This window comes from Pongo pygmaeus, chromosome 4, assembly GCF_028885625.2.
Source record: "Pongo pygmaeus isolate AG05252 chromosome 4, NHGRI_mPonPyg2-v2.0_pri, whole genome shotgun sequence".
Classification (NCBI taxonomy): domain Eukaryota; kingdom Metazoa; phylum Chordata; class Mammalia; order Primates; family Hominidae; genus Pongo; species Pongo pygmaeus.
Window position 1 is genome coordinate 142,502,057 of NC_072377.2, and position 26,946 is coordinate 142,529,002.

At 39.2% G+C, this 26,946-nt stretch overlaps 1 protein-coding gene across 12 annotated transcripts in view; it reads right to left on the reverse strand.

The window, feature by feature from the left end:
* The window catches only part of FAM13B (family with sequence similarity 13 member B), a 91,118-nt gene that overhangs the window by 13,899 nt on the left and 50,273 nt on the right, over positions 1–26,946 (reverse strand). For 7 of the 12 annotated variants that reach the window (XM_054488793.2, XM_063665515.1, XM_054488796.2 and 4 more), the window contains 6 exons: positions 24,993–25,125; positions 9,611–9,675; positions 7,293–7,341; positions 6,740–6,887; positions 1,302–1,512; positions 477–606 (listed from right to left, as the gene is read on the reverse strand). In XM_054488793.2, coding sequence (XP_054344768.1) covers positions 477–606; positions 1,302–1,512; positions 6,740–6,887; positions 7,293–7,341; positions 9,611–9,675; positions 24,993–25,125 — 736 coding nt within the window. Of the gene's footprint in view, positions 1–476; positions 607–1,301; positions 1,513–3,620; positions 3,687–6,739; positions 6,888–7,292; positions 7,342–9,610; positions 9,676–24,992; positions 25,126–26,946 lie in introns of all 12 variants that reach the window. The other 5 variants (XM_054488787.2, XM_063665516.1, XM_063665512.1 and 2 more) reach the window with 1 other exon arrangement.

Below are 26,946 nucleotides of genomic sequence, written 5' to 3' on the forward strand. Positions count from 1 at the left end.
AAGTTCTCCCAAGGTAAGGTCTAGTAACTGGCAGAAGCCAGATTTGAATATGGGTCTTCTGACTCCAAGTACAGGACTCTTTCCACTTCACATGTTCTAACTATTAAAATTCTCTTTCCCCTCCTCCACTCCATCTCTCACAAAATCCCTCTCCTCCCCACTTGGTACTTGTGGTTTTTGATAGAGCAGAAATAGCAGTAACATGATTTGTCAATGTAAAGTATTTGCTTTAAAAATTCTAAAAGCTGCTTTGCCAATGGAAATATAAAGATGCCACGGTGCAAATGGCAAGAATACTGGCCCAGAAGTCAGGAGACCAAGGAGTTATATAATCTCAGATCTACATGATCACTGTTCCTCTGGGTATCTCAGATTTGTTACCCTTCTCACACAGATCTAAACTAATGCTCTTGAAAAACTCTCCTCTCAGTTCTAATATTAGGTTAAGCTCACTCTGGGGAATGCTACAAACCTACCTTGCTATTTCTTTCCCTTTCAAACTGTTCCTCAAATTGTCTGATTTTCTTCTGAAGTTTCTTGACCAGCTGATAAGGTGTTCTGTCCTCTCTCTTTTCATCTTTTGAACTAAAGGATGATCTTCGAATTCTGAATTAAAACAAAAAGCCAAAACTGTTAAATTTTCAAGTACCAACACTGTATCTCTTATTGCCCTGACATGACACTATTAGCAATAAGTAAATCTTAAAGGTAAAAATAAGTCCCTAACACTAAAGGACAGGTAGTATAAAGAAACACTGTAATGTTACAGACCACAAATTTAGCTAATACAAGTGGTGATGAAAACAGTTTGGAATCATTTAAAACTGGTTTGGACAAAGGCAGCAAAGAAACAAAGATACCTAGCAGCTCAGAGCTCTTGTAACTGTTCAAACTGCATAAAAAAGTTTTTGACATTCAGATCCATTTAAAGCTTTGATAAAAAAAAGATTAGGAACTGCTCAGCACCACTTGCTGCTTCCTTTACAGAGCTCTGTATTTCAGCGATGAATACATAAATAAATGAATAATACACCATGAGAAAATGTCTATTTGAGAGTAAACTTCAAACGCTACACCTCACTGAACTCAGCAGGGTCAAAAAAAACCAAAACATAAAAATGTGCTCTATAAAATCAGGGAGAAAGCTCTGAATTCTATGTCTAGAAGACTCAATCTCTTTTTTTCTTTTTTTTTTTGAGATGGAGTTTCACTACTGAAGCTCAGGCTGGAAGACTAAATCTCTCAAAAGACTTGGGTACATAATAGGAATTGCGTCTTACAAGTACATAAAAATCATATACCTAGTAAAAGATAGTGCTTTAGATGAGGAATCCAACTTTTCTGGATCATGTAGGAAACGCTGGCTTTGCCCAAAATCTAAACTGCGGTGTGATAATACTGGAGGACAGTCCTCTTCCAAGGAGTGATGATTCATTCTTCCAGCTTGTGGAGAGAGCTGAGCTTCTCCAGACTCAGAGTCCTCCTGCCAAGACTTAAAAGCAGGAAATGGCTCTATAAAACAAACACAAAGAATAGTACCATGGGTCTCTTGATTCCACGTGGGAAAAAAGTCACAAAATATCAGCTATGTGTTCCTTAAATCATATCATTATGTAGTGGTTCATATATACATACACACATACACACACACACACACACATACATGTGTGTGTATATATATATATAATCTTCATAAAGCCTACTGTAGTTTAAAATTATTCAAACTTCAATTTTTAGCCCAGAGTTCTATTTTTTTTTTTTTGAGATAAGGTCTCGTTCTGCTGCCCAGGCTCTGGAATTCAGTGTCATGATGGTGGCTCACTGCAGCCTCAACCTTCTAGGCTCAAGCAATCCTCCCACCTCAGCCTCCCGAGTAGCTGGGACTACTGGCGCTTGCCACTACGCCCAACTAATTTTCTTTTTTGTTGTTGCTGGTAGAGACAAGGTCTCACTATGTTGGCCAGGCTGGTCTTGAACTGCTAGTCTCAAGTGATCCTCCCATCTCAGCCTCCCAGTGTGCAGGGATTACAGGCATGAGCCACTGGTGCCCAGTCCAGAGTTCTATTTCCACATAAATTTAAATTTCTGAACCCAGTGGCAAAGCAAGAAAGGACATTGTCAAGCTCTTTAAAAACTCAATTTAATTCTAAAGATGTTATTTAATATAATTCTGAACTTTTCTAAAGATGTTTTATTTATAAATGTTAGTTTTCAAGTAGGGGAAAACTAGAAACAGCAAGAACTGAACAGTTCTTTCTTAGAAATTTAACTTAAAAGCCAAATGACGCCAGGTGTATGACCTGTCCCTCACTGTCAAATAGCTATATTAAGAAAAAGTGGGAGCTGTTCCCCATGTTACACGGAACACTCACCAAATGGAGTTCTCTGACTTTAGAAGAATTCTAATATTCTCAAAGGAGGAGCTAATTCACCTGACAGCACCTGGCCTCTAAGATTAAACTGTGATGGTTATCTTCTGTTACAGGATTCCTATGTATAATATATATTTTAATAATACCCAACAGTGTTACTAAGACAAAACTTAATAGCACTAGGCCTTCTTAAGCACGTAATTTACTTTACTGCAGTTATCCTGTATGCCCTCAAATGAAAGCTATGTTAATACATTTGATGTCTTCGCAAATATAATGTTTGATTACATATAGAACACATACAGATCACACACAAAATCCACAAATATACCCCAAATACAAAATTAAGCACAGGAGGGAAAGAAAAAATTCCCATCTACACATTAGCTTATTTATTTATTTATTTATTTATTTATTTTTTTAGAGATGGAGTCTCGCTCTGTCACCCAGGCTGGAGTGCAGTGGCACGATCTTGACTCACTGCAACCTCTGACTCCTGGGTTCAAGCGATTCTCCTGCCTCAGCCTCCCAAGGAGCTGGTGTTACAGGCGCATGCTACCATGTTTGGCTAATATTTGTATTTTTAGTTGAGATGGGGTTTCACCATGTTGGCCAGGCTGGTTACGAACTCCTGACCTCAAGTGATCCACCTGCCTCGGCCTCCCAAAGTGCTAGGATTACAAGCATGAGCCACCACGCCCAGCAGCTTTTTAAGTAACTACACTTAAAAATTTTGATGCTATTGGCTATTAGCAATAGCGAAAATGAATGCAAAGAGGGCTTGACAGTGTCAAAATTCAAGAGTGATGTTTTCTTTTTCCTCACACAATAGCTAAGATCGCTGCTTTAGTAATTTAGTTTAACTTTATGCATTAGCAATTTAAAGCATTACCTTTCCTTTCAAAATAATAAGAACATAATTTAGTTTGTTTTTGAAGCCCAGATCAATCTGAGAATTAAAAATTGGGTACAAAGCGTGCAGTCCCACAATAAACCCAACAATAAAGTGATTTTCAAAGCAACCCTTGTACCTGTGTCCCAGCAAATAAGTAACTGGTAGTAAACATTTTATGAGAAATATCCTATTTTAAGAAAAGACAAAAGTAACAGCAATTTTTTCTGGGTTCACTTTGAACCCAGAACAGTTTTCGTAAGATATGGGGACAGCAGGAGAAGGGCTTAATAAAAAGACAAACAAAGTGAACCATAAAAAGGCAAAAAAACTAAACTATGGTGAACCATACTTACCCTCCCCATCTCTCTGCAGATGCATTGTTTTGAAATCAATGAGGGGAAAAGTGATAGGGGATGACGCTAATAAAATGGAAAAAATGGCAAAAAATACTAAAGTGAACACACAGCACAGTCAGAACAAACCATACACATAACACAAAGCCAAAGATACCAAAAATATTTCCCTAAAACCAGTTAGGCATTCTGTTCAAAAACTTTATTAAAAGAAATTACTACTAACTAGATTTTAACAAACACAAACATAACATTTCCATTTCAGCAAGCAATGCAAAAAAGGGGGGAAAAAACTCAAAGTAGTGCTATTTTATTAAAACTCAAACATAAAACTGAAGAAATGGAAATTCTTAAGCAGGTACTGTTTGAAGCTTTTCAGTATAAATGATTTTAAAGGAAAAAAATCTCCCTTAGTTTGCTCTTTGAAAAAATCCTACTGCATTTCATTCCAGAGTTAGCAGGAAAGAATCTGAAGATGGTATCCACGTCCATTAAAAGTCAAAACTTTGTGAACAGCTGCTACAAATTCATACTGGTGACAGTCATGTGTTACCTGCTTGCTAACTACTACTGCATTCTGCTATTTTTCTTATCCTGAGGAAAAAACAAAACAAAAACTATATACTTAGGAATAGTGACATAGGGCTCTGTTTGGAGTCATCCCACTTCTCTACAAAGTCATACCAAACAAAGCACGTCTGATTCCAAGGTATCCAGGGTCTAAAGTAAGTTGGTCTCTTAAATAAATAAGACTTTTTCATTTAGAATATCCTAACTCCTGGCTGGGGACAGTGGCTCACGCCTGTAATCCCAGCACTTTGGGAGGCCAAGGCGGGCGGATCACCTGAGGCCGGGAGTTTGAGACCAGCCTGACCAACACAGAGAAACTCCGTCTCTACTAAAATACAAAATTAGCCGGGCATGGTGGCACATGTCTGTAATCCCAGCTACTCAGGAGGCTGAGGCAGGAGAATTGCTTGAACCTAGGAGGCGGAAGTTGCGGTGAGCTGAGATCGCCCCACTGCACTCCAGCCTGGGCAACATGAGCAAAACTCCGTCTCAAAAAAAAAAAAAAAAAATTAGAATATCCTAACTCCTAATTGTGGAAAATCAATCAATGTTCGCATTAGTAACAAAGTTAGAAGAAACAACATGTTCTACAGCCACTCTACAAAGCACATGCACAGTTCATGGCTGGGAAGTTCACTCAGGTGTCTGTAACTGTTGGCTTTCTGAAAGTCGCGGACCCCTATTTCTGGAAGAACAAGTAGGGGACCTACACAGACTTGTTTAGGCTGTTGAACCAGGGCAGCTCAGGCACTGAAAATCAGGCATCAGCAGCCTACAGGTTACCTCCTTCATCTATACCAAGGTATAGGTGCTGGATTCTGACACGGAAAAAAAAGACAGTCCAGTATCAGGTTCTCTTTCAGGGAGACTCAAGAACACTGATGCTAGACAGAGAAGGTCTATTCTCTTCAGACGCTGAAAAACAATTGTTCTTCTACGTTTAAAATTTAATCAGGACTCCCAGGCCAAAGATCACAAAGAACTATTTATCTGCATCTTCTAACAGGAAGAACCAAAAGTGCTTTATCAGAATCCCAGCTGCTTCTTTTGAAGACTCATTTCCCAGCAATGCTCCAAGGGATGCTCTGTCGACCACCATTCCTTTTATTTCAGCCACAATAAATAACAAAAAAGAACATTTAATCTTCAGCTGCCACCAGTATGCTAACATATCCCCCAACACTGGGAAGCATCTTCATAAATTCCAGATGTTCTGAATAACCCAGAACAAAGCAAATGAAAGACAACTTCCTAATTTAGTCTAAGTTAAAACAGATAATATGCTACTGGGCATGCCAAACATCTAGACCTATATAAAAAGGAGGGTGGGGAGGAGACGGCAATAAAAATTGGCACAGACAATGACTTGGTTGGGGCTTTTAAAAAAAAAAATGCCTAGACCTTAAAAAAAAAACAAGACCCACACACACTCCATTTGCGATCAGGTGAGTACACTTACAGTGCCAAAAGGAGTCCATGGCACTGGCATTAGAATTCCTGTTATTGCCAGCGTATGCCAACAGATACTTGCCAAAGGTGAGACAATCCAGGGATCTTCATCCAAGTGAATGAATATGTAACTCTGCTTAAGATTCTTGAGTTATCTCATTGTCTCTTTACCAAAGTAAAACACCTAGATCCAAATTTATTGCTTGTTTCCCACCCCCACTCAACATTTTATTTGAAAGTTTACAAATACATAGCAAAACTGAAAGAACTTTACACTGAATATACATATACCAATTATAATCTACCATTAACATTCTACTATACTTGCTTTATAACATTTATCCATCCCATTAACCATCTTATTTTTTTCACGGATTTCAGAGTAAACTGCAGGTATCAGTAAATTTCCCCATAAACACTCCAGCATGCAAATCATCCACTGAAGTTCAGCATTTGTTTACAGTTTTTTATTCTCTTGAAGTAAAAAGAGAACTTTATATACAAAGAAACACAAAAATCTATGTATTTGCTGAGTTTTGAGAAATGCATATACACATGTTGTTTGCTTGTTAAATTTTAACTTCTTTGTGCAAATTTTTAGAGTCCCCTGCACCATACCTTCATAACCTAAGACAGAAATACAGGAATATGGTACAATATTTGTTTAGAAGTACCCTTGAAGGTCATTTTTCAAAAAAGTACTACTGATGATACTAAGGACAAGGTAATTATACGCGCTCTGTTTAAACTGGTGAGATCCCTAAGCCTTAACATACTGGGCTTTCAAGGACTGGGAGATAGCACCTGATTTAAATACTAACAAAAACATATGCTGGGTGACTTTTTAAAAAAATCAGTTGTAACATCCATTTTCAAAGCTGTTGATGGATCAGACAAGAACTTCTAGTTCATATGAGATGCTGCCCCAAAATCTCACTGTTTCACTAAAAACACCCACTTGTTCATCTTACATGAAAGAGAGAACAGAAGATCAAGATGAATAAGGTTATCCAGAAAAGGGATGTAGTCTTATCATTGCTTAGGGTAATTTCGGTTACAAGTAACATTATCAGGAAAATAATGTGTGTGGGTAAAATTACCTTCCCATTTATCACCATCAGAAACATTCTTCAGATCTAAATGTGGAATACTGACACATGCTGCTTCCCCTTGAACACCAACACTCTGACCTCCTGGTACTTCTGATTCAGTGTTGGCATTCAAATCACATATCTTGTTACTAGAATCCTGTATTTTAAAATAAAGAATACATTTCACAAGTACGGAAGCTTTTCACACCCAGCTTAAACACATCCAGCACATATCCAAGTGTAGTCTTCATTAGTTTACTGTGCCTATACAGCCAACTGTCCCACTCCCACTGTGCAAACTATTTTCAAATATAAACATGCAGTTTTAGAATATGTCTTATTGGAAGACAAGTTTGGATCCCAAATTCAGGAAAGTGTTTTCATAACCAAGTCTCTTGTAACCAAAAGTGGCAAATTAAGTTGCTGTTTAACTGTAAAATATTTGATAAGAGTATTTATATTTAAATCTTTAAACCTAGCTAACCCACGTTAAAGACCAGACATAACAGACAGTTTAAGCCTAGGCAAGTTTTTAAAGACTAAGACAAAAAATAGTTCTTACCAGAATCAAGTGCGACAATTTATCACTGTCAAATAATAAATATTCTTCCCTAAAAATACAAGTAAAGTTGTTAGTATATTAAGAATAAAAAGGCTACTAACATTATATATTTCTTACCTAGATTCCTCTACTCCACAACACAGTTAGCATTTACAATGTGCGAGGAGAAAATGCCAACTGGACATATGCCCATTCTTTGGAGCCCTATAACTGAAAAATCACACAATACTGAAAAGATCCACAGAATCACTTCGGGTTTAGAAAAATCAAGTAACAATCCCTACTCCACCCCACAAACCACAGCAAAAAAGAAAAACCTTTATAAAATGAAAACTAAAATCCACAGTAAGTAGAAACCCAAAAGAATGAATGTATAATAAACATTTTATAAAATAAATGTTTTAACCAAATAAACAGCTCTATTCTCTCCATTCTTGAGACTTTCAAAGAAAACTTTTTAAAAAGGTATCACTATGTCTTTTACTTTAAATTTGACTGTATTCTATCACAAGGATACTACTTCCAATCAAAGAAGGTTACTACTTCTAAACCTTTCCCTCCTCAAAATATAACAGTAACATACTAAAAGGAAATTTTAAAAAATTTCAATCCACCTTTTGTTTCCCCAGAAAAACTAACCCTTATTTAGAACAAGTGTTACAGCAAGCTGTCATAAGTGATCTGTAACTATTTTACCAGTCAAGAGAGCACCTGCTATTATACAGTAGATTATCAATATGCCTACTGGGGGAAAGTTCTTTTCCCCCAAAGACACCGTGGCAATTTACAATGACACATCGAGATGTCACTTCTAACTGGCCATAACAGAGTATGCACTCAGGAGACATGCCTTGATCTAAATATGGCAAGTCATCTTCTCATATAGATAATTACCTTATTCTTGCTGAGAATAAGAAATGAACTAAATGCTCTGATAAGCTTAAAGGCATTCCTTTGCTTAGAGTAGGAGCAAATGGTAGGATGAGTAATTACTACCTTAGCAGCCTAAAAGACCTAATCACCTACATTTGAGAAGCATGAATGTTAAACATACAAAATGTAATCCACCTAACCAAGGTACTCTTTGGATCTAAAAACCAGTTTGCTAACTTATACACAGTTGAAGTTGAAGAGGAAAGAGCTTTTTCCAAAAAAAACAACAACAACAACAACAGAAGAGTCCTCACTAAATGGGTCCTTATTGTTCTACCAAATCCAGATGTCATCATTCTGGGGGTGCCTGTTAATGCTGTTAACCTTATATCTTCAGCCCATAGCTCCAATACTCCCTGGGCTGGAAGAGGATGATTCCTGCCTCCTGAAAGGAAGGACAAGGAACTGCTATAAGCAGGTAATCTGTGGACCTTCAGAGTATGGGGAGGCTCCAGAGACGTGGCTCCAAAGAATTTGCTTACCCTTAAAGAACAGCCTTCCTACTTATAATTAAAAGAAACAATAGAATACAAATATGTCCTGGCCAACAGGCTGTTAGCAAATTAGTATACTGTCTGGGATCTCTCAATATTTATAATCTAGCCTGCAACTTTATTACTGAAGTGTTTTCAGAATCTCAAATCACCTTCCTAAGAAAGTTATACTTTTTGGCAGCATCTTGAAGACTGATGCAAAGGGTAACAAGAACCCAAATCTTACTCTGTGACCTAAAACATTCTAGAAAGCTTCTACTCAAAGAGGCTATCTATTGAGACTCTACATTAGTCGAAATACTCGTTGCCTCCAGTATTTCTCTACCATTACAGCCAGCCAAAGAGGTTAAAAAAGCACCAGCTGCCTAAGAGTGTACTGAGACACACCAAGGATAAATTCAAAGAGGAAGAAAAACATCCTATACATATTTGTTGAATCAAATACAGTATCTCTCAGTTAGTTATACACAGTTACAAGACCATGAAATAACTCACTGACAGGTATACTCAGAATATCAGTAAATTCCCAATTGTTCCACAATCAACTGAAAGATTTAAAAATCTCCAAAAAGGCTGTTTTTCCCTCTGAATGTTTTCCAAGTTATAACCACCGTCTGAACCTGTACAAATCCAAATATTTATGGGTATTTAATATCCTTTATGCCTACCATTATAACAAGAAGGCTGTTTAAGATTATCTAAAACCTGTACAAATCCAAATATTTATGGGTATTTAATATCCTTTATGCCTACCATTATAACAAGAAGGCTGTTTAAGATTATCTAAACTATATATTTATAATGGATGTTCATCTAAAAAAATCACCTTAAAAATCTGTGAAGAGCTCCAATTCTCAAAATGATTAATTAGCAACAAGAAAAAATGCTTACCTCTCAAGACAGCCATCTTCACTATCACCATGGTCACTGCATGGCTCTAACAATATACCTACAGACTGACAAAAAGAACACCACCATGTATTAATGGAGCTCCCAATACTCAGATATGAGAAGAAGCTGCCAATCTAAATTAGGATATTAGAATACAGATTAGTCAAACACCCCTAATTAGCTATCATTTATAACAGTCTGTAGTACTTAGCATCTCTTTTTACAGAAAGTAATTTATCTTCCCTCAAAACCTGGGTCATATGAAGTATAGCAGGTACACTGCATTTCTCTCTACTCTATTAGGTAATATATATCACCACTACCATCCTTCTTCCTTAGAATTCTCTCCTCCAAAATGATGGTCTTCTGATCCTGCTTGCCAACTGCTGCTTGCTTTATTTCTCCTCAGCCACAAAGATACAAGTTTGGTGACTTCTTGTAGGTAAGACAGGAGTCATAGAGGAGTTCACCAGGGTCCTTTGTATATTTGAATAACTATTTTCCACAAAGAAAGTCCCCACAAGAGAAAACTCTCCCATTTTCCAACAAGCTTAGTGACACCATCTCATCCCTATTCCCCCCAAACTAAAAACCTACCAAGTCTAATACAAATACCCAGAGAATTACTACAAAATACATGAACGTTTTGGTGTTTTTGACGATCACCTTTCAAACAAACAAAAGGTTCGATACTTCCCAGACTCTCCGATTCTTCTTTAGAAAGTACCACTTGTCCAGTTTTGTTTAGCATGAAAGAAGGTCCATAAGAATCTGCAAAAAAGCTGTTAAAATACTAGTCCCTTTTCAAACTACACATCGGTGAGGCTGTCTCAGATGCTTCAACAAAACAGTGTAACAGCAACAGACTAAATGCAGAAGCATATACGAGAATCCAGCTGTCTTCTGTAAGTCAAACAGGTATCAACAATATTTCTAGCTATGTAAAACAATGCCACTCCTCAAACTTAAAAAATTTTATGAAAACAGTTGTCTATTGTGGAAAAGAGCAACCTTACTTACGTTACCATAAATTAGTTTATGTTAAAGTAAATTAATGTTTTTTAAATTTCTCAGTTTTAATTCCTAATATGGTAAATCCTGATAGATATACCTATGTAAACAAAAGCTCTTTGGGATCTTCAATATTTTTAAGAGTATGAAGGAGTCCCTGAGACCCAAAGTGTGAGAACCACTGATACAGAAATCAGACTTCGTTAACTTTTATGATCAATAACAGGTGTCCCCAACCCCTGGACCGGTACCGATCCGTGGCCTGTTAGGAACCAGGCCACACAGCAGGAGGTGAGCAGCCGGGGGAGTGGGGAGTGAGCACTATGGCATGAGCTCCGCCTCCAGTCATATCAGTGGTAGCATTAGATTCTCATAGAGGCGTGAACCCTATTGTGAGCTGTGCAAACAAGGGATCTAGGTTGTGTGTTCCTTATGAGAATCTAACTAATGCTTTGATGATGTGAGGTAGAACAGTTTCATCCCAAAACCCCAACCCCCTATCCACCGTCCATGGAAAAACTGTTGTCCACAAAACCAGTCCCTGGTTCCAAAAATGTTGAGGATCTCTGCTCTAGAAGATAGCTTTACATTCTGAAGGTTTCTGGGCACATGAAATAACCATTACCCAGACCAAATATTTAATTTTTATTTATTTACTTAAAAAAAAATTTTGAGACAGTCTCACTCTGTCATCCAGGCCAGAGTGAGGTTCATGCAGGCTCACTGCAAACTCCATCTCCCGGGTTCAAGCGATTCTCCTGCCTCAGCCTCCCAAGTAGCTGGGACTACAGGTGTGGTACCAGTACACCTGGCTAATTGTTTTGTATTTTTAGCAGAGATGGGGTTTCAGCATGTTGAATAGGTTAATTTTTTTGTAATTTTAGTAGAGATGGGTTTTGGCATGTTGGCCAGGCTGGTCTTGAACTCCTGACCTCAAGTGATCCACCTGTCTTCAGCCTCCCAAAGTCCTGGGATTACAGGCATGAGCCACTGCGTACAACCAGACCCAATATTTAAAATGAACCTTGGGGCCAGGCACAGTGGCTCACACCTGTAATCCCAGCACTTTGGGAGGCTGAGGCGAGCAAATCACTTGAGATCAGGAGTTCGAGACCAGCCTGGCCAACATGGCAAAACCCCATCTCCACTAAAAATACAAAAATTAGCCGGGCGTGGTAGCACACACCTGTAGGCCCAGCTACTTGGGAGACTGAGACAGGAGAATTGCTTGAACCCACGAAGCAGAGGCTGCAGTGAGCCAAGACTGCACCACTGCACTCCAGTCTGGATGACAGTGCAAGACTCCATCACAAACAAACAGAACCTTGGTATCCCACTCAAAAGAACCAAATTCAAGCCCTAGCTCTGCCTTTCTCATCACAAATATGAGAATAACAATAATTTACTTGACTACCTTAGAGTTACCATAGACAATCAAAAGAAATAGCTTATAAGAAAAACCATCTATATTGGCCAGGCACAGAGGCTCACAATTGTAATCCCAACACTTTGGGAGGCCAAGGCGGGTGGATCACTTGAGGTCAGGAGTTCAAGACCAGCCTGGCCAACATGGTGAAATCCCGTCTACTAAAAATACAAAAATCAGCCAGGTGCAGTAGTGTGAGCCTGTAATCCCAGCTACTCAGGAGGCTGAGGCACAAGAATCGCTTGAACCCAGTGGGGAGGAGGAGATTGCAGTGAGTGGAGACTATGCCACTGCACTCCAGCCTGGGCGACAGAGCGAGATTCTGTTTCAAAAAAATATAAAATATATAAATAAAATAAATAAAATAAAATATCAGCAGGCAAAATAACCCATACCTTCTCCCCACTTCCTCCCATGTGCCCATCCACAAACATTAAGGTCTGCAAAGGAAAGCTAAGGTGCTGTGGTCTCAATTCAGATAAGTTAGAGAGCTTTGGCAGTGGCAGTGGCAGCGGCAGGAGAAGCAGGAGATACAGCACAGTCATATTAGCAATATCTTAGGAGCTATCGGAGATTACTGCCAAGAGTTAATTAAAACCTGACAGGCATTTCCGGTAATTCCTCTGGTCTCCATCCCTTCCTTAGGGGTCCATAATTGGTGCACCCACATTGCTTAGTTCTGCATCTTCCCATTTCTCTCACTTACCTTTGGCTCAAACATGCTAGTTACTTCTATTAAATAGGCTGCATATCTCCACTCCATTCTGTACCTTTCATTTGCTGAACAAACACGCAATAAATTGCACATTGATATACTTCTATCTAGCCTACTCTCTCTCTTCTACTGAATTAATATGATCAAAACTGATGAGGTCTTAAGACTAGTACACATCAAATTTATAGCCTTCTCTTCCTCTTGACTATCTGCTAGAGTTTATAAATACTTCTGGTCTCCACTTCTGAAAGGAGATAAAGCAGTTTCTCAGTGTTTGCAAGGTATGAATAATTCTAAGTTTTGAAGGGGCACCATCAATGAAGGTGCCCAGAAATGAATGGATTTTACTGATGATAAATCCAGGTATTTTGATGTAAGTTCTAATCAGGCTATTCAACTTCATACACTTTTTTTTTTCACCTTCATACACTTTCAACTCCCAAAATATTGATTACTGTACAACTTATACCTATTCAAAATCTATAGTGAATAATCTCTTTGTATCAGATAAAACTCCTAAATATTTACTACGGAATCTAGTAGCACATTTCAAAAAAAATTCTATTTTGCAAAAACCTATTGGATAAGCTTATCCAAAATATAGGCCAGGTGTGGTGGCTCACGCCTGTAATCCCAGCATTTTGGGAGGCCGAGGTGGGCAGATCACCTGAGGTCAGGCATTCAAGACCAGCCTGGCCAACATGGCAAAACCTCGTCTCTACTAAAAACACAAAAATTAGCTGGGCGTGGTGGCACATGCCTGTAATCCCAGCTACATGAGAGGCTGAGGCAGGAGAATCACTTGAACCCAGAAGGCGGAGGTTGCAGTGAGCCGAGATTGCACCACTGCACTCCAGCCTGGGTGACAGAGACTAGGTCTCAAAAAAAAAAAAAAAAGAAATAGATTTATATATATATATATAGAGACAGAGAGAGAGAGAGAGAAAGAGAGAGAGGGAAAGAGAGAAACTCTTAAAACTCAACAATAAGAAAACAATCCAATTAAAAAATGGGCAAAAGACCTGAATAAACACCTCACTAAAGAAGATATACACATAGCATATGAAAAACTCATCATCGTACGTCATTAGGAAACTCAAAATTCAAACAAGATACCATTACACATCTATCAGAATGGCCAAAATCCAAAACACTAACACTACCAAATACTGGCAAGAATGTGGCACTGTCACTCATTGCTGGTGAATGAATGAGAAACACACTCAACTGATTTGAAACACCACTTTTATTACAAATGTATCCAGGCATTTAGTTTATAATAAAGGTGGCATTTCATATTGGTGGCAAAAAGATATATTATTCAAAAAATTAAGGTGCTAGGATATCTAGGTAAACATGTAGGACAAACAGCTGAATCCGCTCTTCACATCTTACACCATGATAAATTCCAAATGGGTCAAACATTCAAACGTAGAAAATGAAACCACAGAAGTATTTTTTTAAAAGAACAAAGTTAGTTTATAATCTCAGAATAGGGAAGGCCTTCCCAACTATGACATTAAAACCTAAAATCTAAAAAAAGGAAAAAAAAAAGACGATAAAGTTTAACACCATCAAAAATGACTTTAAGTAGTCAAAAGACAAAAAAACTGGAAACAAATATTTGCGACTGATCGTAAGAAAGTAGGTAAGTTCCTTAATAAATAAAAAATATGGCCAGGCGCAGTGGCTCATGCCTGTAATCCCAGCCCTTCGAGAGGCCAAGGTGGGTGGATCACAGGTCAGCAGTTCAAGACCAGCCTGGCCAAGATGGTGAAACCCGGTCTGTAGTAAAAATACAAAAGTCAGCTGGGCGTGGTGGCAGGTGCCTGCAATCCTAGCTACTCGGGAGGCTGAGGCGGAGAATTGCTTGAACCCAGGAGGCGGAGGTTGCAGTGGGCTGAGATCACGCCACTGCACTTCAGCCTGGGCAACAAAGCGAGACTCTGTCTCAAAAAAAAAACGTACAAACCAAAAAGGAAAAATACTGACAACCCAACAGAAAAATGTGGATGTAGACAATTGGAAACAGAAAAGACGAGACTCATCATGGTGGCTCACATCTGTAATTCCAGTATTTTCAGAGGCTGAGGTGGGAGAATTGCTTGAAGCCAGGAGTTCAAGACCAGCCCAGGCAACAAAGTGAGACTCCTTCTCTACAAAAAAATTAAAAATTAGCCAGGTGTGATGGCATGCACCTGTAGTCACTGCTGTTTGTTAAGGTGAGGTGGGAGGATTGCTTGAGCCTGGGAGGCTGAGATTGCAGTGAGCTGTGATCATGCCACTGCACTGCAGCCTGGGTGACCAAAGCAAGACCCTGTCTCAAAAAATAGAATTAAAAGACTTAATATTTCTATAAAAATGTCAATGTAGGCCGGGCGCGGTGGCTCACACCTGTAATCCCAGCACTTTTGGAGGCTGAGGAGGGCGGATCACGAAGTCAGGAGTTCGAGACCAACCTGATCAACATGATGAAACCCCATCTCTACTAAAAATACAAAAATTAGCCAGGCGTAGTGGCGTGTGCCTATAATCCCAGCTACTCGGGAGGCTGAGGCAGGAGAATCGCTTGAACCCAGGAGGCAGAGGTTGCAGGGAGCCGAGATCACGCCATTGCACTCCAATCTGGGCGACAGAGCGAGACTCTGTCTCCAAAAAAAAAAAAAAAAAAAAAAAAAAAAGTCAATGTAAAAGAAAGTCACAATATAAGTTTCCACTAAAAAAAAAAGTACAAAAATTAGCGAGGTGTGGTGGCACACACTTTTAATCCCGGCTACTTGGGAGGCTGAGGCATGAGACTCACTTGAACCTGAACCTGGGAGGTAGAGGTTGCAGCAAGCCGAGATCGTGCCACTGCACTCTAGCCTGGGCGAGACTGAGACTCTGTCTCAAAAAAAAAAAAGATTCCTTAAGATTAATTTCAGCCTGGCTAACCAATACATTGTGGGACTGTGGTTTATGTAGCACCTAGTACTCATAAGTTTATGTGATCAGCTTTGAAACGTTAAAAAGCAATTTGTTTTCCTTAACACTGCAAGTCAATTTCAGAGAAAACAAATCTCCAATATTATCTTTTATGTCTAAAATGTTGATCTCCTTACAATATTCTAGCCCAGGTGTTGGCAAACTACAGCATACTAGACAAATCCAACCTGTTGCCAGTTTTTGCATGGTCACTTGGCTAAGAAGGGTTTCTACATTTTAAATGATTGGGGGTAGAAGGGAGAATCAAAAGAATAATGATATTCTGTGAAGTGAAAATGACAGGAAATTCAATTTTAGTGTCCATAAATTAAATTTTATTGGAACACAGCCATGCTCATTTCTTACGGTTTTTTCTGGCTGTGTCCATGCTACAATAGCAGAGTTAAGTAGTTGTGGCAGAGACTATATACCCACAATGCCTAAAATATTTACTGTCTAGACCTTTACACAAAAAGTTTGCTGACTCCTACTCTATCTAGCCTTACACTTTCCTAGACACAAGTTACTTTCTACCAAAGCCACCTGAATCATGCCACGCCATAATACATTTGAAACTCATACATCCTGTCCAACTAATATTCCCCTCATGCCACGCCATAATACATTTGAAACTCATACATCCTGTCCAACTAATATTCCCCTCTTCTGCAACTTCTTCACCATACTGTCACCGCTTGAAAACTTCATTCTAAATTTCTAATCCACCCAACATGTACTCTGTACCCTGGCTGACTATTTCAAAGCTATTTAGTCAATGTCCTTACCAATGTGGTCTAGTTTATGACCAGCTTTCTGTCCTCCAGACAGATGCTACAAGAAAATGTGTCACTTAACATACCTTCCTAGTTGGCTCACTACAAATTCATGTCATCAAACTTCAGTTACACCTCCATTGGTTCTCAAATATCTGGTGACTCAGTTCTGTCTGATTTCTCTCCACAGAGACTCTTGCAAAACTTTACCTATTTCTTCAGATCCAAACCCAATTCCTGTCTCCTCACCCTCTGCAAATGCATTTCATTTTAAAATGGTCAAAGCCATCTGAATTAAGTCCCCAAAACACCTCTCACTTAAAAAAATATTCTATATATCCCCTTTTACTGAAGATTAAAAGTAGCTTTTCCTATTTAGGAATAGTCACTCAACTTGCATGCTGAATCACCTTCCTTCCATCTCTCACTCCCAACCCCCTCTATGCAGTGTTCCCCTAACTACCCTGGTTTTTTTTCTTTCTGACATTTTTTAGTCTTTCCCTATCTAGTGACTGATTCCTACTGACATGCTCAAATCTCCATCCTGTATCAAGAAAGCAGAAATGGGGGGCAGGGGTGGGGAAGAGGGGAATATCTCTTCCACAACCAGACTGCTCAACTCTTCTTTTTTTTTGAGACAATCTTGCTCTGTTGCCCAGGCTGGAGTGCAGTGGCACGATCTCCGCCTCCCGGGTTCATGCCATTCTGCCTCAGCCTCCCAAGTAGCTGGGACTACAGGCGCCTGCCACCACACCTGGCTAATTTTTCGTATTTTTAGTAGAGACGGGGTTTCACCGTGTTAGCCAAGATGGTCTCCATCTCCTGACTTCGTGATCCGCCCACCTCAGCCTCCCAAAGTGCTGGGATTACAGGCGTGAACCACTGCACCCGGCCTTCTCTTTCCTTTTAATTTCAATGCAAAACTTGTCCAAAAGGCATTCCACACACTGCAGCTTCTACCTACTCAACTGATACTCATTCTCAACCATGAAATCCTCTACCTACCAAAGCTCCTCTTTCTTTACCAATAATTTCTATCACTAAATCCAATAAATTTTCTTTAATTGGAATCTTTTGCTTAAATTGATTATAAATCAGAGAAACTGTTGGAAACCTAAATATAAGAACATATGAAGAAAAGTAAAATCATCCATAATCTATCAGCCAGAAGGCCACTGTGAATATTCTGACTTGGCCTTTTGACTATGTGCCACACACACATGCAGTGCATGCACACAAAGAAATTGGGACTGCATTAGCTTTAGTAATCTACACTTGGTTTTGTATGTTTTGTTTTGTTTTGTTTTTTCAAAATAACTTTACCTCACAACTATTACTTGGGCCTTTAAAATAATTTTAAATGACTCAACAATATCCTATTATATGGATATACTATGATTTATCTAATCATTTTCCATTTAGGACTTTTTGTGTTTCCCTTTTTTTTTTTCCTGCAAATAAACCCCCAGTAAGAATTCTAGTAGAAAAATCTTTGCACACACCTCTGATTTGTATGTATTTCCTTAGGAAACAGTCCTAGATTTTGAAATTTGTGTATCAAAGGTTTAAGGTCTTTTGTTCTTACTGTTAAATGTGTTTTCCAGGAAGTTTACAGCAATTTATACTTCCAATGTCTGTATAAGACCACTTATCTTAACCTACCCTCACCAGCATTAAATATATTGTTCCTGGGTTTCTTAAATTCAACAGCAAAGGCAAAGAAAAAAAAAGCCATTTCATTAGACTTTTAACACCCCTAGCAAGCAAATAAAATTAAACTTACTCTTCTTATTTTTGTACCTTTGCTTCCCACCACCTTTTTTCTCCTTTTACCTCTCTGTTTTGACCAACTTTCAGACTCAGGAAAAAATCCCATCCTCTTTGACATTCCCAACTGCTATGGTCATGGCTGCTTTTTTTCCTCCAAAGTGCTAGAATACAGAGGTTCCCCCAAGGGTTTCTTCAATCCCCATTTATTCTCTTACTCAAGTCACTGCTTTGGCAATGGCATTCACTCACAGACAAAATGAGCCTCCACCACCAGCCACAGCTCAAGACCTCAACATCTGCTTCATATAAACCACCTTGATATTCTAGTTCTGCAACACTGACCTCTTTTCCAATCTCTTAGTGTCTGTGTTTCTTGCCCCAGTTTGCACCTAAATCTTAATCATTTTCACCTTTGGAATTTTCTCTATTTTTTTCCTTCCTTCCCTAGGGCTCACAGTTCAGACTTTTTTTTTTTTTTTTTTTTTTTGAGACAGGGTCTTACTCTTTCACCCAGGCTGGAGTGCAGTGGCATAATCTCGGCTCACTGCAACCTCCTCCTCCTGGGTTCAAGAGATTCTCCTGCCTCCGCCTCTCGAGTAGCTGGGATTACAAGCATGTGCCACCATGCCCGGCTAATTTTTGTATTTTTAGTAGAGATGGGGTTTCACCATGTTGGCCAGGCTGGTCTCGAACTCCTGACCTCAGGTGATCCGCCCACCTAGGCCTCCCAAAGTGCTAGGATTACAGGCATAAGCCACCATGCCCACCAGCTCAGATATTTTAAGTGCTCACCAAATACAGTGCAAAAAGCCTACTGATTGTTGTTGTCCTTACCTCCAATCTTTCCTACAAACTTTTTATGACTACTACAAAAACCTTCTTCCTAAAATACATATCTGAGTACATCATTCCCTCTGCTTCAAAGTTTTCTATATTTTTCTTCTACTGAGAAAATCTACAATTCTTAAGATAGTATTCCAGGCTCTACGCATGACCCAAATCTACCAATATTCCAGAATTATCTTCTCCTATATATCCTCCCACAATACCCTGAGTTCTACAAGTAGCTCTGCTTCATTAACATTCAACATTTCCCTGTAATCTTTACTTACACTACTCATTTTAGTCTCTTTCACAAATCTTGAACCAAATCCAGCCCTATAAAAAGCCAAGTTCAAAATGCCCCTCACTCCAAGACCTTCCATAACTACCCTGGCCAGAAGTTCTTTCCTCTCTTCTGCAAGACTATAGTGCCCTAATAGCACTAGTCATATTCTGTATTAGAAAGTATGTGCATGTACAACCTAGATTATCAAGTCATTGAAAACTTAAATCAACTGGGCACGGTGGCTCACGCCTGTAATCCCAGCACTTTGGGAGGCCAAGGCGGAAGGATCACCTGAGGTCAGGAGTTCGAGACCAACCTGATCAATAAGGAGAAATCCCGTCTCCACTTAAAAAAAAAAAAAAAAAAAAAAGCCAGGCGTGGTGGCACATGCCTGTAATCCCAGGTACACAAGAGGCTGAGGCAGGAGAATCACTTGAACCTAGGAGGCGGAGGTTGCAGTGAGCCCACATCACACCACTGCACTCTAGCCGGGGCGACAAGAACGAAACTCCGTCTCAAGAAAAAAAAAAAAAAGAAAGAAAACTTAAATCAGGTATTTTTGCTTGTACTGTCCAAGTGAACAGGTATTACTGTGTATTGCCCAACTGAACTAACTTATTCAAATAATAAGAGTATCACTGAACTTCTTAGCTGGGGTTGGGGGGAAGAAATGGTGACAGGCTTTTCAAGGCCAAGAACGCATCATTCATAAAGGTTTCCTAAAAACAATTTTAGAAAGAATTAATTCCTGCTCTCTTTATAAAGTAATTGATACACTAATTTCTTTCTTTCTTTCTTTCTTTTTTTTTTTTTTTTTTGAGACAGGATCTCACTCTGTCACCCAGGCTGCAGTGCAGTGGCACAATCTCAGCTCACTGCAACCTCTACCTCCCAGGCTCAAGCAATCCTCCCACCTAAGCCTCCCAAGTAGCTGGGACTACAGGCGTACGCCACCACGCCTGGCTAATTTTTATTTTTTGTAGAGACGGGGTTTCACCATGTTGCCCAGGCTGGCCTTGAACTCCTGGACTCAAGCAATCCACCTGCCTCAGCCTCCCAAAGTGCTAGGATTACAGGCGTAAGCCACTGCGCCCAGCCTGATACACCAATTTCATTCAACAAATTATTTACCGAGTTGCTTACTAGCTTACTATGTGCCAGATGCTATTCTGGTCTTACATTCAACAAATGCTTAATGAATACCTATTAAGTGTTCTAGATAATAGGGATGTAATAAAGAACAAAACGACAAAAATCTCAGCCCTCATGAAGTTTTTTTTTTTTTTCTTCAAAGATAGGGTCTCATCATGTTGCCCACGCTGAACTGCAGTGGTGTGATCACCATGCCCTGCAGCCTTCCTCCTGGGCTCAGGTGATCTTCCCACCTCAGCCTCCCAAGTAGCTGGGACCACAGGGGAGCACCACTACACCTGGCTAATTTTTTTTAATTTTTTTTTTTTTTTTTACCATTTTTGTACAGATGGGTTGTCCTTATATTGCACAGGCAGGTTTCAAACTCCCAGGCTCAAATGACACTCTCACCATGACCTCCCAAAGTGCCAGGATTACAGGTATGAGCCACTGTGAGTGGCCCCATGAAGTTTTAATCTAACAGTGGGAGACAGACAATAAACAGACTAGTAATATAAAAGATATGGCTGGGCATGGTGCCTGATGCTTGTAATCCCAACATTTTAGGAGATTGAGATAGGAAAATCGCTTGAGGCCAGGAGTTTGAGGTTACAGTGCGTATGATCACACCATTGCACTCCAGCCTGGGAAAGAGTGAGATCTTGTCTCTAAAAATAAAAATTAAAAGATATATAAAATAATTATAACACTATCTAAAGTGGGGAGGGGGCCAGGTGCAGTGGCTCACGCCTGTAATCTCAGCACTTTGGGAAGCTGAGGCACACAGATCACTTGAGCTCAGGAGTTTGAGACCAGCCTGGCCAATACTGTGAAACCCCATCTCTACTAAAAATACAAAAATTAGCCGGGCGTGGTGGCACATGCCTGTAATCCCAGCTACCTGGGAGGCTGAGGCAGGAGAATGGCTTGAACCCGGAGGGCAGAGGCTGTACTGTGCTGAGACTGTGCCACTGCACTCCAGCCTGGGCAACAGAGACAGACTCCATCTCAGGAAAAAAAAAAAAGTGGGGCGGAATGCGAAGCAGGGAGAAAGGACAAAAAGTTCAGAGACTAGAGTGGGTGGGTAAGTGGGAGGGCCAGCCATAAACAGACAGTGATGAGGAGATTTGGTAAAATTGAGGAAGTATCTGCAAGACTAGGTAAGAATGTTAAGCTAAGGAGATATCCACAAATAAGCAATCCAGACAGGACTTATGATTTAGCTGTCTCAATCCTGACTATCACAGCCAATATTCCGTAGTGCCCATAGCTATATTTTGATAGCTAGATGGCACTGGAAGGTTTTAGGAAGAGAAGTGGCATTATCTAATTTTCCTCTTAAAAGGATCATTCTGGCTCTGTGTTGAGAACACACCATCAGGAAACAAAGATGAGGAGATTAATTAGGAGGCAATGTTAATCCAGGTGAGAGGATGGCAGTTTAGAACTGCAGGGTGTCAGTAGAAACAGTAAAAAGTGGTCAGACTTATCTTCTGAAGTAAGTCATAAAACCTTTGGCTGGGCGTGGTGGCTCACGCCTGTAATCCCAGCACTTTGGGAGGCCACGGCAGGCAGATCACTCGAGGTCAGGAGCTCAAGACCAGCCTGGCCAACATAGTGAAACTGTCTCAACTAAAAATACAAAAAATTAGCCGGGCATGGTGGCAGGCGCCTGTAATCTCAGCTACTCGGGAGGCAGAGGTTGCGGTGAGCTGAGATTGCGCCACTGCTCCAGCCTGGGCAAGAAGAGTGAAACTCCATCTCAAAACAACAACAACAACAACAACAACAACAAAACCTTCATTCCAGAAGTATCTACCCTACACCTGGATGAAAGGAATGCCCTTATCTCTGAATACACAGTGACATAGAAAACAATCTGAACAAACAGGCCTTGGTTAATCAGCCGCCCTTTATTTATCATCCTCTTTGTCTAATTATTCATCTGCACCACTGTCCACTTTTCATCAAACCAAAGCATTAAAATACACAGGTGTGTCTGTTTCTGTGGGTCTTGATTTCTGAAGGTGTTCATGTCATGTAAAACTTACATTAAATAAATGTGCATGCTTTTCTCTTGTTAATGTCTTCTGTTACAGGTGCCTCAGCTATGAACCTAATGATGGGTAAGGAAAGAAATCTTTCCTACTCAACAGATGCTTGGTAAAAATATACCAGTGGAAATGTTGGGTGCCTAGTTGGATACAGCAATCTAAAGTTCCAAAACAGGTCTGGACTGGAGATACCAATTTGGGAATCAGTAGCATATAGATCGTAGTTAGAGCCATTAGACTAAACAAGATTACCAAGGAAGTGAATAAAAATAAGCAATCTGAGAAATGGGACCTGGGCCATTCCAAATTTAAGAGATTCAGAAGAGGAAGAGCAATCAGCAGAGGGGAATGAGAAAGAACAGCCAGTGCAGGAAAAAAAAAAACAGAGTGAGATATCCTGAATGTCAAGTGAAAAAAGTATATCAAGGTAGTGGGAGTAATTAATTGAATCAAACTTTACTGTTAGGTCAAGTAAAACATTCAACAGACATCACTGGTGACTTGCAAAAGCTATTTCAGAGGAATGAATGGTCAGAGGAAAGGATTGCTGCAGTGAATTTAAGAGAGAATGGGAGGAGAAGAGCTAAAGAAAAGAGACACAGACAATTCTTCCAGCAATTCTATTTATAAACGGAAGCAGAGAAATCAGGGTGTATGTGCTAGAATGGGATGGGGGGAGTCGAGAGAGGGTTTTTTCTGAACTTGGAAGAAATAACAGTATAAATGTTTTACATTGATGGGAATGACTAGGTAGACAGGCAGAAACTGATAATCCAGGAAAGGGCAAGAGGACAACTATAGAAGCAATAACCGAAAAGCTGTTAATCTAATACACCCAAGTCTGTGAAACTAACAGTGGCAGCTTAACTTCTTTGAAATGTCTTCTAGTTTATAAAATAATTTTATAATATGTTCACATCTTTTTATCACAATCCTCTAATATAGGTATTACCCCCACTTATTTAGAGAAAAGCAAAACGCAGTTCAGAAGTCAGGTAACTTGGCCAAAGTCACACTGATACTGAACAAAGGCAGAATACAAAACCTAAGTCTTCTTACTCTAAATTCCTCTTTAGCCCTACTTTAGTGGATGGTTTAGAATGAAAATATACTGAGGAAACCCACCTTATCTATTAATTTAGCATCTTATTTTTAAAAGTAGTATCAAAATTACATTTTGAATGTCTTAGAAAGATGCTGCTTTTTACATTTAATGGCAATTATATTTAAAAAAAGTTACCACTAACAAATGTGACAGTGACAATAATTTAGTCATTATTACAACAATGTTCCTAGGTTTCTGCTAATCAAGAAAGGATGCCAACAGTGGAAGTTCAGAACATGCTACACCAAATTATTCCTCTTTGGCATAAGGATTATTTTGAGCTTATTATTTTCAGAAATAGCAAACACAGGATAATACAGAGAAGTTACCCTTTTATAAAAGAAATTTTCACCTGTAGTAGAAATCTCCATTTCTATGGGTGTCTCCTCTCTGTACGAGCGGAGAAAGATGACTCTAAATCACTAAAAACTATCAATCTTCAGAGCAAACCTTAACTTTGCTTACAGTGCTTTTCCTGGTCATCTTATTACAACTAGGTCTCCTCAACACCCTTTTTTCCTTTGTTTCAGGACATGATGGCATTTAAGCCACCTCTGAGAGATTTACTCACTTCTGCCGAGTATCTCCCATGTATATATGAGGTATACATGTCTTAAAACTTGTTTTTCTCTTGTTAACCAATATTCTGTTACAGGGATCTATCCCATTCTAAGAACTGTATGAGAATATTATATGTTCTCCCCTATACCATGTTCTTCAGCAAAACTCCTAAGAAATACAGAAGCTGTCTTAAAAATAACAAAAGTCAACCATAATACCACCTAGCTACCTCGGCTGACGTCATAATTTCTAGGAAAATAATTTAAAATAAGTTTTTCTTTTTCTTTTTTTTTTGAAATGGAGTCTCACTCTGTCGCCCAGGCTGGAGTGCAATGGCGCAATCTTGGCTCACTGCAAGCTCTGCCTCCCGGGTTCACGCCTTTCTCCTGCCTCAGCCTCCCGAGTAGCTGGGATTACAGGCGTCCGCCACCACACTCGGCTAATTTTTTTGTATTTTTAGTAGAGATGGGGGTTCACCATGTTAGCCAGGATGGTCTCGATCTCCTGACCTCGTGATCTGCCCGCCTTGGCCTCCCAAAGTGCTGGGATTACAGGCGTGAGCCACCACACCCAGCCAATAAGTTGTTTTATACTTCTCTACCCAGTGATGTTTCCTAAACTCTGAAAGAATGTATATTCTTGGGGATTTATAATTGAGACAATTAAGTGTATCAGCAAAATACTGAACTATAACTTCTGGCATCAAAGAAATACATGAAGCAATCAAAGTTGTACATCTAACACATATTTTTGACATTCCTTACCTGGGTATTTTCTTCATTCTCGAATACACAATCTTGCTGCATAACTTCATTGTCTAAATTAGTGCTAGCCACAGGTTTTGAACAGTCTCTGTTACTTTCACTGGCATTAATAATATCATCAGCAATATCAACCCTAGGGATGAAGTTTAAAAATTAGATCAGGCCAAATGTTGAGTGTGTAATGCCTTTACTTTAAAATAAGTAAATATCAATAATGATTGAAACTTTTATTTGTTAAAGAAAATGTGTACTTTTCATAAAAATCCACACTTTTGTCTTGCTAAATTAGATTATTAAATCTGCTACGTTTTTGTCTCCTTGGGATGTTGTTAGGGGCCACGTTATCCCCTCTAAAAATGTTCATAAGCGAATAAATAGCTTTTACAATAATTTATGTGCCAAAATAATCATTTCCCTTGTAAATGCACACTCTCACATAATGACACATCTGTCCTGATCAAATACAAGTCCAGTACTAGATACTACAGTGTCCAACACCTTATCAAGTAAAACAGAAATAGCTTCCTACTGCAGAGTTGTCATCTTACAGTTTAGAATATCCAAAACACTGCAGTTTTTGTTTCAAAGATGATACCACTACCCTCAATAGAACATGTGTTCCCCAGTGGTGAAAACTGGACTATCGTCTGAGCAATGGGTATAGGTTTACAGGATCCCTAGCTAAGCTAAGGACAAACTCCAAGAAATCTGCGTACATCCTTTGAAACATTTTCCCACTATTTCTAACATTTAGATACTGATTTTTTCCTTCACATTCTGCCCAAATACTCCCAATAGATCCAGTTGTATACATGCTTTTTTTCAATTTTTTTCTTTCTCTTTTCTTTCCCTCTCCCGCCTTTTCCCAGTTGTATGCATTCTAATCATGCCTTCAAAGTACACAAACCAAGGCCATCAAATAGAGCTGCACTGGCTGGCAGTGCCATCCATGGCACGCTTGCAATTGTACTATATGGTATTCCAAAAATAAACATTCCCAGGACTGGTTTTCACATCCATTTACATTTTTCATTTTATATTTGATAGCTATTCTAGTTAGCCCTTTTAAAAACTGTCTTTAAAAAAAAAAAAACCACTCTCCAATTATCTTTTTTTTTCTTTACCTTCCTATGAATCTTCTAGATTTGGGAACATCTTTCTCATCTGTGCCCCCCAAAAAAATTGATATATGAAAAACATGAAATCACTGCATCATGGTCTCTGAGGGAGGCACACAGGTATCCTGAAATACAGGACTGAAGTAATAGAAAAGAAAGAGAGGCTTTCCTTCACTTAAAGGTAACAGGTCAGATGAAGAGTTGAGTAACATCATGCATTATAAGTACTTTTAACTAATACATATTTAAATACAGGTATTTAATATGAGTATTCCTTGTTGGAAAAGCCTGGGACCAGAAGTGTTTCAGATTTGTTTTGTTTGTTTGTTTTCGGACTTTGGAATATTTGCCAGTTAGCAACTGGCTCATAAATTATTTTAAAAGCCATTCATTTGCTCATGAAAATGTTCAGAGAGCACAACAAACAAGGTCCCTCAAAACATCCCAAGGAGAGGTGCCAGACTGGCATCCCTAATCTGAAAATCCAAAATCTAAAATGCTCAAATGAGTATTTCTTCTGAGTATCATGTCAGTGCTCAAAGTTTTGGATTTGGGAGCACTTCAGATTTTGGATTTTTGGATTAGGGATGCTCAACCTGTATTAAGAGCTAATCTAACAAAAACGTAAGGAGGGGAGAGGCTGGTGGCAAGGGATAACTATTTAAATAGCAAAGGATGATTCTGCCCACCATTTCACTCAATGATTATATGCACTATAGTGATATCAATCTGCTGCCCCGTAACTGTCTAGATGACTCTGTTGCAGAGTCTAATTTTTTAAAGTTATTTTTCATACAACATAATTCCTAAAAGTAAGCTTGTTACTTCATTCGATG